The sequence below is a fragment of the Alosa sapidissima genome, chromosome 13, assembly GCF_018492685.1.
Source record: "Alosa sapidissima isolate fAloSap1 chromosome 13, fAloSap1.pri, whole genome shotgun sequence".
Classification (NCBI taxonomy): Eukaryota; Metazoa; Chordata; class Actinopteri; order Clupeiformes; family Clupeidae; genus Alosa; species Alosa sapidissima.
In genome coordinates this window covers 17,345,689-17,362,708 of record NC_055969.1, presented here as the reverse complement: position 1 = coordinate 17,362,708, position 17,020 = coordinate 17,345,689, and the positions used below count along the sequence as shown (strand labels likewise).

Sequence of the window (17,020 nt, the reverse complement as noted above, 5' to 3'; positions counted from 1 at the left end):
ATACAGTATAGCCACATATGTTTAATGAGCAATTCTAGATATCAAATGTTTTTGCAACTTTTGAAGTCCTATATTCCATAATTGAATGAAATACACACACAACTATTTCACAAATTAAGTCAAAAAATGGAACAACATAGTTTAATTACGGCCCTCAATTTGAGGTGAGAAACCTATTTTACTGTGGCAGGTTGAGGTGATGTTTAAATAGGTCTAAACACGTTGCCTTATTGGAGCTCTGCTTAGTTGGCAGAATACGGCTAATATAAGGAGGGCTGTGGAGGGCTGCAAAAGGCGAGGGCAGAAGGCGAGGGGGAGTCACAGTAAGTCATACCTTTCACAGACTTGGGCAGACAGGAGGTGGCTCCTCCTATTACAGAATGTGTGATGGCAGACTGCATCTCTTCATCTCTAAAGCATGGAACTAAGCATGGACTGCTACAATTTATTTGCATTAAATTTACTGGTATTTTTCTACACTAAATACTTGACTTTGTATGTTTTCTCATTTTTAGATACTCAACTGAGGAAAATTCATCTGGTCTTGGGAGAAAAAGGTAAGGTACACCGGATTTATGTGAACAGCCAAACAATTCAAATAAATAAGCTAATTGCCTTCAAGTCAACTAAATATTTTAGACAGATGTAGCTCTATTTAAAGCCTGATTTGTATAAACATATTCAATCTTTACAGCAGATTGTGTCGAATATCCCTACACCTGGTCCTTGATTATGATTGTGCTGGATTTTACAACGGCATCGAATGCGATTCAGCCATACACCTTAACCGCACTTTGTTCTATACTATTGTGCTACCACAACATGATACAAAAGTCAGAGAAGCTGCATCTTGACGTTGCTTGGCAATCATTCAGCTAGAGGAAATATATTTATTGGTGGAAGAATGATGTTCTATAAATAAATTGTTAGATTTCTCGTTATTGTACCTTTGTTTTATGAAATCTTGCCAGATAGCATATTTGTAGTAACTATTTTAAAAAAGCAATAAGCCACTCAAATCCATAGGTTACACTGATTTTAGAACAGCTAGCTTGTTGTGCCTAACAACTTAGCTGTGTCCCTTAGCTGTTCTAAAATCAGTGTAACCTACGACCTCTCAGGGCTTATTGCTTAAATAAATAACTTCAGTTTTGGATATGCGTGTATATTCAATGTGTATATTAGTATGATAGGGATGGGATTAGATTTCAGGAAAATAATGCAGTAAATACATTGGCTCCATTATTATTTAGATATCAAAAGACTGTGTTGTATTTGACTTTTTAAAGATTTGTACAGTTTGAGTACCCTATGTGATTGATAAGGAGGACATATAAGATCGAGGTCTGGTAAACAACAGTGGTTTTCCTTGTTTTGGCCCTTGATGATGATGACACTTTATTTGCAGTACTGTGTCTGTATATGTCTGATTATGAAAAGCATTTTATGTCAAAACTGTCTGCTCTTCATGTTTCTGATTAATGCAGTAACCAGCAACCATGGGGGACGGTGAAATGGCCCAATATGGCCCAGCTGCCATTTACCTTCGTAAGCCTGAGAAGGAGAGAATTGAGGCCCAAACCAAGCCCTTTGATGCAAAGACTGCTTGCTATGTGGTTGACAAAGAGGACTTGTACGTCAAGGGTACAATAAAAAAGAGGGAAGGAGGCAAAGTTGTTGTTGAAACGCTTGAAACCAAGGAGGTACTTTAGCAAGGGAGTTAAATTGTTCGGATGAAATTGTTCTGAAAATTACATTATCACAGAAAGTTTCTTGAATACATCTCTTTGTTAAGCTGTTTTTTACATTGGTTTTAGGAAAGGACAGTGAAGGAAGACGAAGTCTTCCCCTTGAATCCTCCCAAATACGACAAAATTGAGGACATGGCCATGATGACCCACCTCAATGAAGCCTCCGTCCTGTACAACCTCAAAGAGCGTTATGCAGCATGGATGATCTACGTAAGTATTACACTTTTGACTAAATAAAAAAAATAAAATAAAAAAATGAAAAGCTGAAAAAACAATCTTCTTTATTTCTTCTTTCTAGACCTACTCTGGACTTTTCTGTGTCACTGTGAACCCCTACAAGTGGCTCCCTGTATATGATCAAGCAGTGGTGAATGCCTACAGAGGCAAGAAGCGTGTGGAGGCCCCACCCCACATCTTCTCTGTCTCTGACAACGCATTTCAGTTCATGCTCCAAGGTATGCTTTCTGTTTTTAAAGCCAACACTGAATGATATTGATACATTATACTGTATATTTGATTCTTTTATGTAAAATAAACCATATATGTAAATCTCTATTTTGCCCCACAGACAGGGAGAATCAGTCTGTCCTGATCACGTAGGTGTCAATGCATCCCTTAAAACTTTTTACAGTTTTAATAGAGGGCTAAATCTTTGCATCATATTCTATGTACTCTTCTGGTACACTTTGTAATTGTGATATAGGAAATTGCAATATATTCTGTTTAATAGTGGAGAATCTGGTGCTGGCAAGACTGTAAACACCAAGCGTGTCATCCAGTACTTTGCAACAATTGCAGTGTCTAGTGGCAAAAAGTCAGAGGCACCAGCCAGCAGTGGAAAAATTAAGGTATAGGACCACTTGCATATTTATAGGCTAATTATCACATAGCAACACAGACATGAACTTTAGTAACAATATATCTTTTGACGTGCAGGGCTCTCTTGAAGACCAGATCATTGCCGCCAACCCACTGCTGGAAGCTTATGGTAATGCCAAGACTGTGAGGAATGACAACTCTTCACGTTTCGTAAGTTTAGTTTCTCATCTAATTTCTCACATGATTTTTTTTTTTTTTTTCGTTTTTAGAAAAGCAAAAAAATCTCAAATTTATCATGTACTTTGTTTTATATCTATTAGTATCACTTTTTAAAATTATCCTGTGATTTCTACTTAAACCCCTATACTATCATCTTTTGCTTTTTGTATTAGTAAAGGCAGTATTTATTGTTAGGGCCTACTCTTAGGCATAAGCGGAGTTTGACATTCGAGCCAGTGGGGGCAAAGAAAGAAAACTAATTGTAGAAGCTGAGACCTGGCCTACCACTTGGGGATTATAGCACGAGCACTTTTTTTTTTTTAAATAGATTTTTAATGACATTGTAATTTAACAATTTGTCCTCAAATAATCCAATCCAAATTCTAAAAATCCCCCCTCCCCCAAAACAAAACAAAAAACATGATTCCTAAATCATAGCGCGATATCCAGGAATCAAAGGAAGTGTTTGACCTTCAGTCTGTTGAGATGCCTCTCCAAATGCAGAAACGAAGAGCAATCATACTATAAAACATTCTATGTTTAGAAAAAAAATCTGTATTTTCTATTTTGATGTAATCCAATGACACAATAAAAAGCCTCTCCCATTCACTGTTTAAACAAAGTGTAATAAAACAAAACGCACAATCAATTAGTAAGCTGACAGCAAATTTATATACATGGCATTTAGGCAACCTTCATTGCAATGTTGGCACAGCAAGATGTCCAGACTAATGCAACAGTATTTTTTTTTTTGTGTCCTGCATATGCGTTACCTAGTGTGGCTAGTGCATTTGTGGGATGAATGTCAGGACTGCTAGCGGTTGGTGCTGATCCAGAGCTGCTCAAAGTTCCCTCCAAGTTCACAACAGTGTCTGTTTGCCTATCGTCATTATCGGTTATTGTTGTTTGTGTTGTATCCTTGTTAGATCCCATTGGCTGACTGTTTTGTTAGGAACTCATCGTTTAAAAAATCTCCTTATGTCCATATTTTCGTGTAATGACCAGATAACTACAACGCTATTCCATGCTAACAGAATCATTAGACTTATCACTGCTCCCCACCCTCGCAAACTCCACGTATGCTCTTACGGCTATGAGTATTTGAATATTTACTGAATACTTCAATATTTTCCTCATATGTAACCAGCTTTGGTTAAAAGCATCAGCTAAATGAAAATGTAATTTCAAACAGGGTAAATTCATCAGAATTCATTTTGGCACTTCTGGAAAACTGGCTAGTGCTGATATTGAGACTTGTAAGTATAATTGTTCCAAGTAGAAATGCTCTTTCATTGCCTTAAATGTATCCAATTAAAATGCATCTTTCCCTGTGTAAAAAGACCTGCTGGAGAAGTCTAGAGTGACATTCCAGCTTCCTGATGAGAGAGGCTACCACATCTTCTTCCAGATGATGACCAACCACAAGCCTGAAATTATAGGTAAGGTTAATATTTTCACCAAACGCTAAAAAAATCAATACATGCTATTCTAAAATTTGTAAAATAATTTTTTAATCCCGACAGAAATGTGCCTCATCACATCCAACCCCTATGACTTCCCAATGTGCAGTCAAGGTCAGATCACTGTGGCGAGTATTAATGACAAAGAGGAGTTGGATGCCACAGATGTAAGTCTTCCAATAATGGGTTTCTTTCAATTTATTGAATAAAGCTTTAAAATAATCAAATAATGTATCATTACAGGAAGCCATTGACATCCTGGGTTTCAGTAATGAGGAGAAAGTCACTATTTACAAGCTGACTGGTGCTGTGCTCCATCATGGCAACATGAAATTCAAGCAGAAGCAGCGTGAGGAGCAGGCTGAGCCTGATGGCACTGAGGGTAGGTTACGGCACTATACTGAATCAGTCAGTTCTAGTAATAACTACAAGGTAGTCTTATTCATTGGGAACATTTTATTATGTTGAATTAAAATTTAAAATAAATGATGTTTAGCAGACACAAACTGGCGGGTCAAGCAGTAACCTTGTCACTGCTACACCACACCCAAAATTGATATAGCCTACCATCATGTTATTCATATCAACATGTATATCAATGGATATTTGTAATCTTAATTTCCTTCAGGATTAGTAAAGTATCATCACTTCATAATAATATACAAAACAGTGGTCACTCCGATACATTCATGTTTTTGTGATATTGTTTTAACCTACACTATCTTGGCCAAACTTTTTGATTTAGGGAGAGGAGATTAAAAGAGGAGAGGAGATAAAAAGGTTTTGATCGCTATAAATTTCAACTAGATGTACCGCATAGCGGTACAAAATATGACCGCCGCTCAGTCCTGTACATCCGTTCCGCGAAAATAAATCACACTTCAATTTGTCTCCATATTTTACTCCATCCCCCACTCTTGAAACTTTTGTGTATGCTTGTTTGGCATGCCTGAGTGTGTGTGTGCGGCTGCACAGAAAGTACCCTACTGGTGCTGAAAAGGTGAATAGATTGTAGAATAGCCAAAGAAGATGTAGAATTGTTATAAAACCTTTAAAATCTCTAAACAATCACAAGTAGGGCAGTTCATCACAGTTCATCCATTGCAACTGGATTGATGAAAGGTCACTTACACCTGTAGGCTACATTGTATTTGGGAAAAGCAAAAGGTATCAGCATAATGTTATTTATTTATTTATTTATTTATTTATTTATTTTTTTATGTATTTTTAAACAAAAACATCTCTGTCAGTTCCATGCCGTTTTCAACAGCTATCAAAAACAAAGGTCATTTTTGGATGGATGGATTTTTTGTGAATGTTTCTTCTTCTACATAAGATTTTAGTCATCTTTAGTTCATGTAATACTTTATTGTCAATGCACAAATTAAGTAACAGTAGTCTGAAACGTTATTGTTAATGCACAAATTAAGTAACAGTAGCCTAGTCTGAAACGAAATGCTGTTTTACATCTAACCAGTGGTGCAAATAACTGACATGTCCAAATGGGCCTTGATGAAATGCGTCGCTAGACTGTTCATACACATTTTAACGGGCCAAAGTTGAAGAGCTTTTGTCCGTTATTGTTAGTGCAAATATAGGCTGATTCATGTTCCCTTGCATTGTTTAACTGAGGTCCATGGCTAGTCTGGCTTTCATCAGACCAAGCTCAATCTTGTAAGAAATCAAAAAATAAATAGCGGGCAGATCAGGCTGGGTTCACCCAGCCTAGTCCATAGGCACCCGATATTGTTTAATTTTCCGATTGAGATATACACGCTCTGGCTATTCTAAATGCAAAAATGCATCAGGGAGTTATGACAAAACGGTAACTAACAAACTAGATCCTAATAGAAAGCTGTTAGCTTCCCTAAGCTACAGGTAGGATTATAAGGTAGGCCTATTTACAACATAAATTGTCAATAGGCTATGCTGGCGACACAAATAAAATCTCCTTTGGAAACCAATGGCTTACGCCTTACAGTATCAAGCGGACTTAAACTGTCATATCGTGGCGAAAAGTTGTAATAACATTCACGCAGCTCCATGAGTCAAGGAAAGCGCGAATGAAGTAGCCACTTCTAAATGGGACCCACTACACAGTAGCTTAAGGTGTTTTGCTAAAGCAGCCATAATGAAATGAAGGTGTCATTGTTTGGATACTTCACACACACATGCTTTTTAATTTCACAGACTACAACTACCAAGCTGTAATCAAAGCACATCGATTCCCCTCTCACACCCTGCACGCACTTAAAACAAAATAAACAGGCGTCTCAGTCTCACGCATGTATAGGCAAAACTGTATCAGACCGGTGTAACGTTGGTAAATCTTCCATTGCACAGAATGATTTTGTAGCACGTGCAATAAATGACAGTCGAAAGATACAAACAGTGCTGCTATACATTTGCTTGGTATAACCGCATTTATAGTTTTCTACAATTCAATAAATCAAATGCCTCCATCACTCAACCAACGCTAACGGTAACATTACCTAGGTCCTTATTGATATTACAAGATTAACGTACCTGCAGTAAAAAACAAGCATGTTCGATAAACATCCTCAGATTTATTTCGGCTTCAAGAAGAAATGGGAATTACACTTCATGCGAACATCGTCCTATCCTTATTAGATGTTCGCTGCGGTAAATTACAGTCCTTGTATGAAGCGTCCATTGTTTTTTCCAACCCACTTCTAACTTCCAACAAAATTACGTCTCACTGCAACGATGCGCCATCTACTGGACAAACGACTACTTCTCGCCAATACTGAAAATGCAGCCATGATGATGATGATGAATATTTATTTTGGCTTTCTTTTAATCCTACTGATTTTCATTTTTTACCGGGGGGGGGGCAAATCACAAATGAGTGATTATGAGCCAGGTTGATGTGGGCCCTTGAGACCAACATACCATAAAAGATTCACAGAGAACTGTGTCTGCCCTACCCTCCTTTCGGGGGGTCCAGTCCAGCGGGGGGGCTGCAGATGAAAACGAAAAATGACGGTTCCATGCTATCCATGTGGGGGTACATGCCCACCAAGTTTTGTGTACCCCGGTCTTTCAGTGTCCCAGGAATCCTTGTTGGTGTACGTCACTAAATGTACACATAAATTATTTTATTGTAAGGCCCCCCATGAATGAAAGTACACAAAACTTGGCATGCATTCAGAGGGTGTCATAATGATCCTACACTTTTAATTTCGTGCAGTTTTGACCTTGTCAGCCAGAGATATTGAGATGAAAACACCTAATTTTTTGCTTTTTAATTTTTAACTAGGTGGCGCTATACATGAAATAAGTGGTAATGGGATGGGTTGACATGCCCCCTTAAGACCAACATACAAAAAAAAGGTGGACCTCCTAGGCCCTACGGTTCTCGAGATATTCACAGAAAACTGTCTCCGGCCACCTACAGCCCAGTTGGTGTATAGTAACATAAATTAATTTATTGTGTGGCCCCCCATGAACGGAATTCCACAAAACTTGGCGTGCATACAGAGGGTGTCATAATGATCCTACACTTCCAATTTCGTACAGTTTTGACTATGTTAGGTCACAGATACCTTCAATTACACCACCTCATTTTTACTTTTTTGTGTTTAACTAGGTGGCGCTATACATGAAATGAGTGGTTATGGAATGGGTTGACATGGCCCCTTGAGATCAACATACAAAAAAAAAATGGTCCTCCTAAACCCTACGGTTTTCGAGATATTCACAGAAAATTGTGTCTGCCCTACCCTCTTTTCGGGGGGTCCAATTCAGCGGGGGGGGCTACAGATCAAAACGATGGTTCCATGCTATCCATGTGGGGTTACATGTCCACCAAGTTTCGTGTACCCCGGTCTTTCAGTGTCCCGGGAATCATTGACGGAAATTTGGGCATGCGAAAAAGAAAAAAAAAAAAAAGAAAAATCTGACTAAACCTATATGACCGCCGCTTCGCTGCGCGGCGGTCATAAATAACTAAATGCTACACTGTTGCCCTGTTTTTAGAAGCTGACAAAGTCGCTTACCTCCTGGGCCTGAACTCTGCTGACATGCTGAAGGCTCTGTGCTACCCAAGAGTGAAAGTCGGAAATGAGTTTGTCACCAAGGGTCAGACTGTGCCACAGGTATTATTTGAAAACTTCACTAAAGATATCAAATCCCATGAAATAACCTGCTTTTATCATATAAATATTTTACTTTTTGGTCTGAACATAGCATGACCACTGATGGAATATTCTGTTTCAGGTCAATAACGCAGTATCAGCCTTGTCCAAGTCCATCTATGAGAGGATGTTCTTGTGGATGGTCATCCGTATCAACCAGATGTTGGACACTAAACAGCCAAGGCAGTTCTTTATCGGTGTTCTGGATATTGCTGGCTTTGAGATTTTCGATGTGAGGATAATTTAACACATTTTTTTAACTCAAAGAACAATGTAATATAATTTCAGTTGGAGACATTCATATTCCATTTTTTTCCAATCACAGTTCAACAGCATGGAGCAGCTGTGTATCAACTTCACCAATGAGAAACTGCAACAGTTCTTCAACCACCACATGTTCGTTCTGGAGCAAGAGGAGTACAAGAAAGAGGGCATTATTTGGGAGTTTATTGACTTTGGCATGGACTTGGCCGCTTGCATTGAGCTTATAGAGAAGGTTCGTTTGAATCAAAATTGTGAAGTACTAGATTCATATTATTTCATAATGATTTTATTTAAAACCACAAATATTTTTAACAGCCTATGGGTATCTTTGCCATCCTTGAAGAGGAGTGCATGTTCCCCAAGGCCTCTGACACCACGTTCAAGAACAAGTTGTATGACCAGCATCTTGGCAAAAATAAAGCATTTGAGAAACCCAAGCCTGCCAAAGGCAAGGCTGAGGCCCACTTCTCCCTGGTGCACTATGCCGGCACTGTGGACTACAACGTCGCTGGCTGGCTGGACAAGAACAAGGATCCACTGAACGATTCTGTTGTGCAGCTGTACCAGAAGTCAGGAGTAAAACTCCTGCCTGTCTTGTACCCACCTGTTGTTGAGGGTAACAAAAAGCTGTATAAAAGCTAATACAGGAATATCCATTCTACAAACTTTATATGCAGGTAATTCAACTGTCATATTTTTCACTTGTCTGTATGTCAACAGAGCCTGCTGGTGGTGGTGGTAAGAAGGGTGGTAAGAAGAAGGGTGGCTCCATGCAGACTGTGTCATCACAGTTCAGGGTATGCAAATTACACCAATAAAACACTAATCAATCATCCTAAAGAGAGGTAAGGGGATGATTTCACTGCATTGTTATCTCTACAGGAGAACTTGGGCAAACTGATGACCAACTTGAGAAGCACCCATCCCCACTTTGTGCGTTGTCTGATTCCAAATGAAATTAAGAAACCAGGTAGAAAACTTGGCTAATATTATACATTTCATAGTTTTAATTTGTATTTTCCTTGACAAATACACATATCTCTATATTAACAGGTCTTATGCAGAATTTCCTGGTCATCCACCAGCTCAGGTGCAATGGTGTACTTGAGGGTATCAGAATCTGCAGAAAGGGTTTCCCAAGCAGAATCCTATATGGTGATTTCAAGCAGAGGTGAACTGAGAAAGCCAATGATGTTTACACATATTCAATACTGCATTTAGAGAGGAGAAAAGTAATAATGTATATGTACATGTATTTATTCTGTCCAGATACAAAGTGCTGAATGCCAGTGTGATCCCTGATGGTCAATTCATTGATAACAAGAAGGCTTCTGAGAAGCTCTTGGGATCCATTGATGTTGATCACACCCAGTACATGTTTGGACACACTAAGGTAGATATGTTTCATGCAATTTATAATCACGAGTACAGACAAGAGCTAAGCTTTTTCTACATCAAGTTCATGCTGATATTTTCCTTTGTCTCTCAGGTGTTCTTCAAAGCTGGCCTGCTGGGTACCCTTGAGGAGATGCGAGATGAGAAACTGGCTTCCCTGGTCACAATGACTCAGGCTCTCTGCCGTGCATACCTTATGAGGAAGGAGTTTGTCAAGATGATGGAAAGGAGGTAATTTATTTCATTTATTAGGGCTTAGAAGACTTAAATATTACTGTAGTTCGAATTGTATTACATGTGGTCCTTTTTCACTTGCTACCCATTTCCTTTAATCATACTTTAACATAAAAGGTTTAAAGATAAAATGCACCACCTGTCTTGTATAGAGAGGCAATCTACACCATCCAGTACAATATACGGTCATTCATGAATGTCAAGCACTGGCCATGGATGAAGGTCTACTACAAGATCAAGCCCCTACTGAAGAGTGCTGAAACTGAGAAGGAGCTGGCCACCCTGAAGGAGGAGCATGAAAAACTTAAAGATGTCCATGCAAAGGTTGAGGCCAAGAAGAAAGAACTCGAGGAGAAGATGGTGGCTCTGGTGCAAGAGAGGAATGACCTGGCACTTCAAGTGGCATCTGTAAGTGTATATTGTACCATTTCATGTTCACAATTATACCATTACCCAGTCTCAGCATTGTGTTTTCAATACAAATCAGATGGCATGCTTCTATCTTATATTTACAATAGGGAAATGAGGGTCTCAATGATGCTGAGGAGAGGTGTGAAGGTCTTATCAAAAGTAAGATCCAGCTCGAGGCCAAGCTCAAAGAGACAACTGAGAGACTGGAGGATGAAGAGGAAATCAATGCTGAGCTGACTGCCAAGAAGAGGAAACTGGAGGATGAGTGCTCTGAGCTCAAGAAGGACATTGATGATCTGGAGCTGACCTTGGCCAAAGTGGAGAAGGAGAAACATGCCACCGAGAACAAGGTTTGGATTTCTAAAGGGCAGATTAAGTGTGTTGTAAATAAAATATCATAGTTACATCAAAGATTCTATAGTTAACTAAGATGAATCATAAGACGATTCACCAATGGAACGAAATGGCACTAGTTCCGGACTCCTAAATAGGCGTGTCAAAACATAAACTTTTCTCTGAATAAGCAATAATAACATATACATATAATTTTGTATACTATTTTACAGTCATTGTTTGTGTGTGATGCCAATGAAACACTCTTTCGGACACGAAATGAATAATTTCATTTCCCCCGTTAACCGAGCTAGCTAGCTAGCTAGCTAACGTTAGAACAGTAAATGGAAAGTGAATGGGAATGTTCGCTAGCTAGCTAGTAGCTAAGAACTTTGGTTAAACTTATATATTGTTGCAAACAAACCTGAAATAACATATGTTCAGCAACTTTGTGGTAGTCTACTAGTTCTAGCAAAAAATATGTTAGGTTAGTTTATCAACTATCTCTGTGTCTAGAGCCTCTGAGAACAGGTGACTGTGCACCAGAGCTTTGAGGAGACAGTGACAGGTCACGAACAAAGCTATTTTTGTCTTTATTTGTTTCGTTGGAAAAAACAATTTCAATGTCGGAATGTTAGAGAGACATGTGGCTTCTAGAAATTGGGTTCAAAACTTACATCGCTGAATGTAGGGCTAAGGGATTGGTCATATTCTGTGAAAATGTTCATTTCTCCCATAGGAATACATAGACACTGGACCTCCCGCTAGACTCCTAAATGGGCGTGACAGCTTCGAACCCCACGTCACAACGTGCCAGAATTTACCCTCTTATGAATCGTCTCGCTTTATCAACCGTCTATGGTTACACTGTTTACTAATTCAAAACTGTCTATGTGCAGGTCAAGAACCTAACTGAAGAGATGGCCTCCCAGGATGAGTCCATTGCTAAGCTAACAAAGGAGAAGAAAGCCCTACAAGAGGCCCATCAGCAGACTCTTGATGATCTTCAGGCAGAGGAAGACAAAGTCAACACTCTGACCAAATCAAAGACTAAGCTTGAACAGCAAGTGGATGATGTAAGTTCTTAACCAACAGAAGTTTATAAAAAAATATACATTTGATACCTTTTCCATATGCTCACCTCAAACTTCAAATTGGCAGCTTGAGGGTTCCCTGGAGCAAGAAAAGAAGCTCCGTATGGACCTTGAGAGAGCCAAAAGAAAGCTTGAGGGTGATCTGAAGCTGGCCCAGGAGAACATAATGGATCTGGAGAATGACAAGCAACAGTCTGAGGAAAAGCTGAAGAAGTAATGCATGATTCCACTGAACAACACTATTTATGCAAAATTTTAATCTTAATACGACTAAACACTTTTGTGTAAGCGTTTACTAACATTTATTTTACTTTACTGTGACATAGGAAGGACTTTGAAACAAGCCAACTTCTTAGCAAGATTGAGGATGAACAATCACTGGGTGCTCAGCTGCAGAAGAAGATCAAGGAGCTTCAGGTTTAATTATTCTCTAGCGAGTCAAAATCTGAGCTTTTTTGCAATTTTCTGTCTTACCAATATTCTTGTTATCAATAGGCACGCATTGAGGAACTGGAGGAAGAGATTGAGGCTGAGCGTGCAGCTCGTGCCAAGGTTGAGAAGCAGAGAGCTGATCTCTCCAGGGAACTTGAGGAGATCAGTGAAAGGCTTGAGGAGGCTGGTGGTGCCACTGCTGCTCAAATTGAGATGAACAAGAAGCGTGAGGCTGAGTTCCAGAAGCTGCGTCGTGACCTTGAGGAGTCCACCCTGCAGCATGAAGCCACTGCTGCAGCTCTCCGCAAGAAGCAGGCCGACAGTGTGGCTGAGCTGGGAGAGCAGATTGACAACCTTCAGCGTGTCAAGCAGAAGCTTGAGAAGGAGAAGAGTGAATACAAGATGGAGATTGATGATCTCGCCAGCAACATGGAGGCTGTTGCTAAAGCTAAGGTTGATGAGATGTTTACACTCATGTTATCTTTTAAACAAACCAACTTACAATACATATTTTGCTACTAATGGACATTTTCATAAACAGGGGAATCTAGAGAAGATGTGCCGCACCCTTGAGGACCAACTCAGTGAAATCAAGTCCAAGAGTGATGAGGCTGCCCGTCAGGTTAATGACCTCAGTGCTCAGAGAGCAAGACTTCAGACGGAAAATGGTGAGCTTGGCCGCCAGATTGAGGAGAAAGATGCTCTTGTGTCTCAGCTGACCAGAAGCAAACAGGCCTTCACTCAGCAAATTGAGGAGCTGAAGAGACTGAATGAGGAGGAGGTCAAGGTACTGATATACTGATGCACCAAGAGAAAAAAAATTGTATTACATAGAACACATTATGTGAAAGGCTTTAACACTCTCACTTGTTTACAAACAGGCCAAGAATGCCCTGGCCCATGCTGTTCAGTCTGCACGCCATGACTGTGACCTCCTGAGGGAGCAGTTTGAGGAAGAGCAGGAGGCTAAAGCTGAACTGCAGCGTGGCATGTCCAAGGCCAACAGCGAAGTTGCTCAGTGGAGGACCAAGTATGAAACTGATGCCATCCAGCGCACTGAGGAGCTTGAGGAGTCCAAGTATGTGCTAAAGATGCAAAACAAGTGAATTCGGATGTTAATTAAAGCCTTGGATTTTCTTGAGAAAAACCCATAATGTCCCTCTGACATCAATCTATTGGTATTTTCAGAAAAAAGCTTGCTCAGCGTCTGCAGGAGGCTGAGGAGCAAATCGAGGCTGTCAACTCCAAGTGTGCCTCTCTGGATAAGACCAAGCAGAGACTCCAGGGTGAGGTTGAGGACCTCATGATTGATGTGGAGAGAGCCAATGGTCTAGCTGCCAATCTTGACAAGAAGCAAAGAAACTTTGACAAGGTAATGCCTCCAAAACATCATTGAAATGTGGAATGTATGTAAAAACTGAATAAATATAAGCCTCACAACAAAAAGGTCTCTAAAAGGTCCTGGCAGAATGGAAGCAGAAGTACGAGGAGGGTCAGGCAGAGTTGGAGGGTGCTCAGAAAGAGGCTCGTTCTCTCAGCACTGAGCTGTTCAAGATGAAGAACTCCTATGAGGAGTCTCTTGACCACCTGGAGACCCTGAAGAGGGAGAACAAGAATTTGCAACGTGAGTCAAATCAACCCAATCCATATCTCAATCAAAAATATTTTTAAACATCCACATAATATTGTTTACTGTAATATCCTGTAACATGCATATTTGCAGAGGAGATCTCGGACCTGACTGAACAGCTTGGTGAGACTGGAAAGAACATCCATGAGCTGGAGAAGGCCAAGAAGACTGTAGAAACTGAAAAGTCTGAGATCCAGACAGCCCTGGAAGAGGCTGAGGTAGAAATTCAGGCGGGCTTTTCTACACATTGATAAACTGAAATGATGATGTTATATGATGTTTTAATTTTTTAAAATTCTTCATTTTCTTTGTTTAGGGAACTCTTGAGCATGAGGAGTCCAAGATTCTTCGTGTCCAACTTGAACTCAACCAGGTCAAGGGTGAGGTTGATAGGAAACTTGCAGAAAAGGATGAGGAGATGGAGCAGATCAAGAGGAACAGCCAGAGGGTGATTGACTCCATGCAGAGCACTCTGGACTCTGAGGTCAGGAGCAGGAATGATGCCCTGAGAATCAAGAAGAAGATGGAGGGAGACCTCAATGAGATGGAAATTCAGCTGAGCCATGCTAACCGCCAGGCTGCTGAGTCCCAGAAACAACTGAGAAATGTACAAGGTCAACTCAAGGTCAGTTATAGAATGAAGTAGTACAAGGGTACTATGTGATCTCATCTAACCGCCATCACTATCCATTTGACAAGTATCTCCATAAAACACCTGAGCTGTCTATTAGTAGCATGACATCTCTTTTGTCATTCCATGTTTTCTATTAGGATGCCCAACTGCACCTTGATGATGCTGTCAGAGGACAAGAAGACATGAAGGAGCAAGTTGCCATGGTGGAGCGCAGAAACACCCTGATGGTGGCTGAGATTGAGGAGCTCAGAGCTGCCCTGGAGCAGACAGAGAGAGGCCGCAAAGTGGCTGAACAGGAGCTGGTTGATGCCAGTGAGCGTGTTGGCCTTCTGCACTCTCAGGTGGACATATATTTTTTTACCTCACATAAAAAAATTCTTTCCATCGTTTCCACGGTACTTTCAAAAGATTTATCATTTAACATTTAACAAATTGTTTCTGAATGTTAGAACACAAGTCTGATTAACACCAAGAAGAAGCTTGAGGCTGACCTGGTTCAGGTCCAAAGTGAGGTTGATGACATCGTCCAGGAGGCTAGAAATGCTGAGGATAAGGCCAAGAAAGCCATCACTGATGTAAGTATGATATATTTTTATTAATTCATCCCTAACATATTAAATATGTGAACATTAAGGATATGTTTCATGCTACCTTCCATGAACAATCATGCCATCATCTAGGCTGCCATGATGGCAGAGGAGCTGAAGAAGGAGCAGGACACCAGTTCTCATCTGGAGAGGATGAAGAAGAACCTGGAGGTCACTGTGAAGGATCTGCAGCACCGCCTGGATGAGGCTGAGAATCTGGCCATGAAGGGTGGCAAGAAACAACTCCAGAAACTGGAGTCCAGGGTGAGTGGCTAAACCTGGGTGAGATGAAAATTGTTCAGAATGTAATGAATAAAATGAAGACCTTGTCTGATATGAAAATGTTGTTCATGTAAAGGTTCGTGAGCTGGAAGGTGAGGTTGAGAATGAACAACGACGTGGTGTTGATGCTGTCAAGGGAGTCCGCAAATACGAGAGGAGGGTGAAGGAACTCACCTACCAGGTACAAACTTTATTTAATCACTATTGAAATACATTTAACTTGAGGAGTACAACAATTGACAGATTGTTTTTCTTTTCAGACTGAAGAGGACAAGAAGAATGTCACCAGACTGCAGGACCTGGTTGACAAGCTGCAGCTGAAAGTCAAAGCCTACAAGAGGCAGGCTGAGGAAGCTGTAAGCAGTCTCTTATATTGCCTATATGGCCAAATGTCTTGACTTTCATATATAATATATATAAAGTTTGCTTTAGAACTAAAGCCTCTGTACTCATCAAACATCTGCTCGTTATTAGGAGGAGCAAGCTAATGGCTACCTGTCCAAGTTCAGGAAGGTTCAGCATGAGCTAGAGGAGGCTGAGGAGCGTGCTGACATTGCTGAATCCCAGGTCAACAAGATGAGAGCAAAGAGCCGTGATTCTGGAAAGGTAAATCTAATTTGCCATATTTCAATGTGTTGTAAGTCAACATATGTTCCTACTCAATTACATTAAATTTCTCAATTTCTCTGTCTTAGGGCAAGGAGGCTGCAGAGTAAATCCTGTGAAATCTTCTAGCTTGTCACTCAGCTGGATTAATATCCTGATTACTGTGGCTATTCTGTAACTGCTACATAATAAAAGTTTCTTCATTATACCGTATATGAGTTCATTGTTTTTAATGTCAGTCAGAACATTTTTTCTTATTTTGTAACATGTTTTGATTTCCCTATTGCCACTGGCAGCCCATCCACAAATTAGCATTGACCATTTAAAACACAAATGTCAGTGCATTTCTGTCAGGGTCTTGACATGCAAGGAACTAAATGTACAAACAAATACACAAATTAAAAAACTGGGATGCCAATTTCTCCCAAGTTGCTGATACTGTATATACTGCAAAATATGTCTGTTTTAGCAACTCATGAAAGAGCACAGAAAGTCTTTATATTGGTAGCAATATCACTGTTAGGATCTTGACAGTAATCTTATTCTGTACATTTTCAGAACAAAGGCCAGAGAATAAGTCTTATATCCTAAATGTTGTATCAGTGATTGTAATGTCAAATCTGTTGATGTTCAAACAAAACAGAGAGCTAGCTTGCTAATCCCTCCCCCTCCCTCCCGTGCAATTGAAACTCTCCTAAACGGGCATCTCGTC

At 40.1% G+C, this 17,020-nt stretch overlaps 1 protein-coding gene and 1 long non-coding RNA gene across 2 annotated transcripts in view; one reads left to right on the top strand and one right to left on the bottom strand.

Annotated features, from left to right (window-relative positions):
• The window catches only part of LOC121680944, a 52,135-nt gene that overhangs the window by 25,258 nt on the left and 9,857 nt on the right, over positions 1 to 17,020 (bottom strand). The gene's annotated exons all lie outside the window — the stretch shown is intronic.
• LOC121680847 (myosin heavy chain, fast skeletal muscle-like) lies at positions 1,488 to 16,435 on the top strand. The gene is made up of 38 exons (XM_042060395.1): positions 1,488 to 1,703; positions 1,818 to 1,961; positions 2,050 to 2,206; positions 2,320 to 2,347; positions 2,482 to 2,599; positions 2,688 to 2,780; positions 3,982 to 4,045; positions 4,130 to 4,228; positions 4,313 to 4,416; positions 4,493 to 4,631; positions 8,249 to 8,367; positions 8,489 to 8,638; positions 8,732 to 8,902; positions 8,986 to 9,286; positions 9,391 to 9,467; positions 9,553 to 9,640; positions 9,724 to 9,841; positions 9,940 to 10,063; positions 10,160 to 10,296; positions 10,452 to 10,707; positions 10,818 to 11,060; positions 11,943 to 12,119; positions 12,205 to 12,350; positions 12,464 to 12,554; positions 12,633 to 13,022; positions 13,111 to 13,356; positions 13,451 to 13,647; positions 13,758 to 13,941; positions 14,028 to 14,193; positions 14,293 to 14,417; positions 14,516 to 14,824; positions 14,971 to 15,174; positions 15,283 to 15,408; positions 15,514 to 15,684; positions 15,779 to 15,883; positions 15,963 to 16,058; positions 16,177 to 16,308; positions 16,398 to 16,435. The coding sequence occupies exons 1-38, from the start codon at positions 1,500 to 1,502 to the stop codon at positions 16,416 to 16,418; spliced, it is 5,820 nt and encodes a 1,939-aa protein (XP_041916329.1). The 5' UTR covers positions 1,488 to 1,499; the 3' UTR covers positions 16,419 to 16,435.

Excerpts from the sequence above, each read along its gene's own strand:
- LOC121680847 (XM_042060395.1), top strand. The coding sequence starts at position 1,500 with ATGGGGGACGGTGAAATGGCCCAATATGGCCCAGCTGCCATTTACCTT. Across the intron at positions 10,064-10,159 it reads ACATGTTTGGACACACTAAG|GTGTTCTTCAAAGCTGGCCT; the intron begins GTAGATATGTTT and ends TTTGTCTCTCAG. Across the intron at positions 12,351-12,463 it reads TCTGAGGAAAAGCTGAAGAA|GAAGGACTTTGAAACAAGCC; the intron begins GTAATGCATGAT and ends ACTGTGACATAG.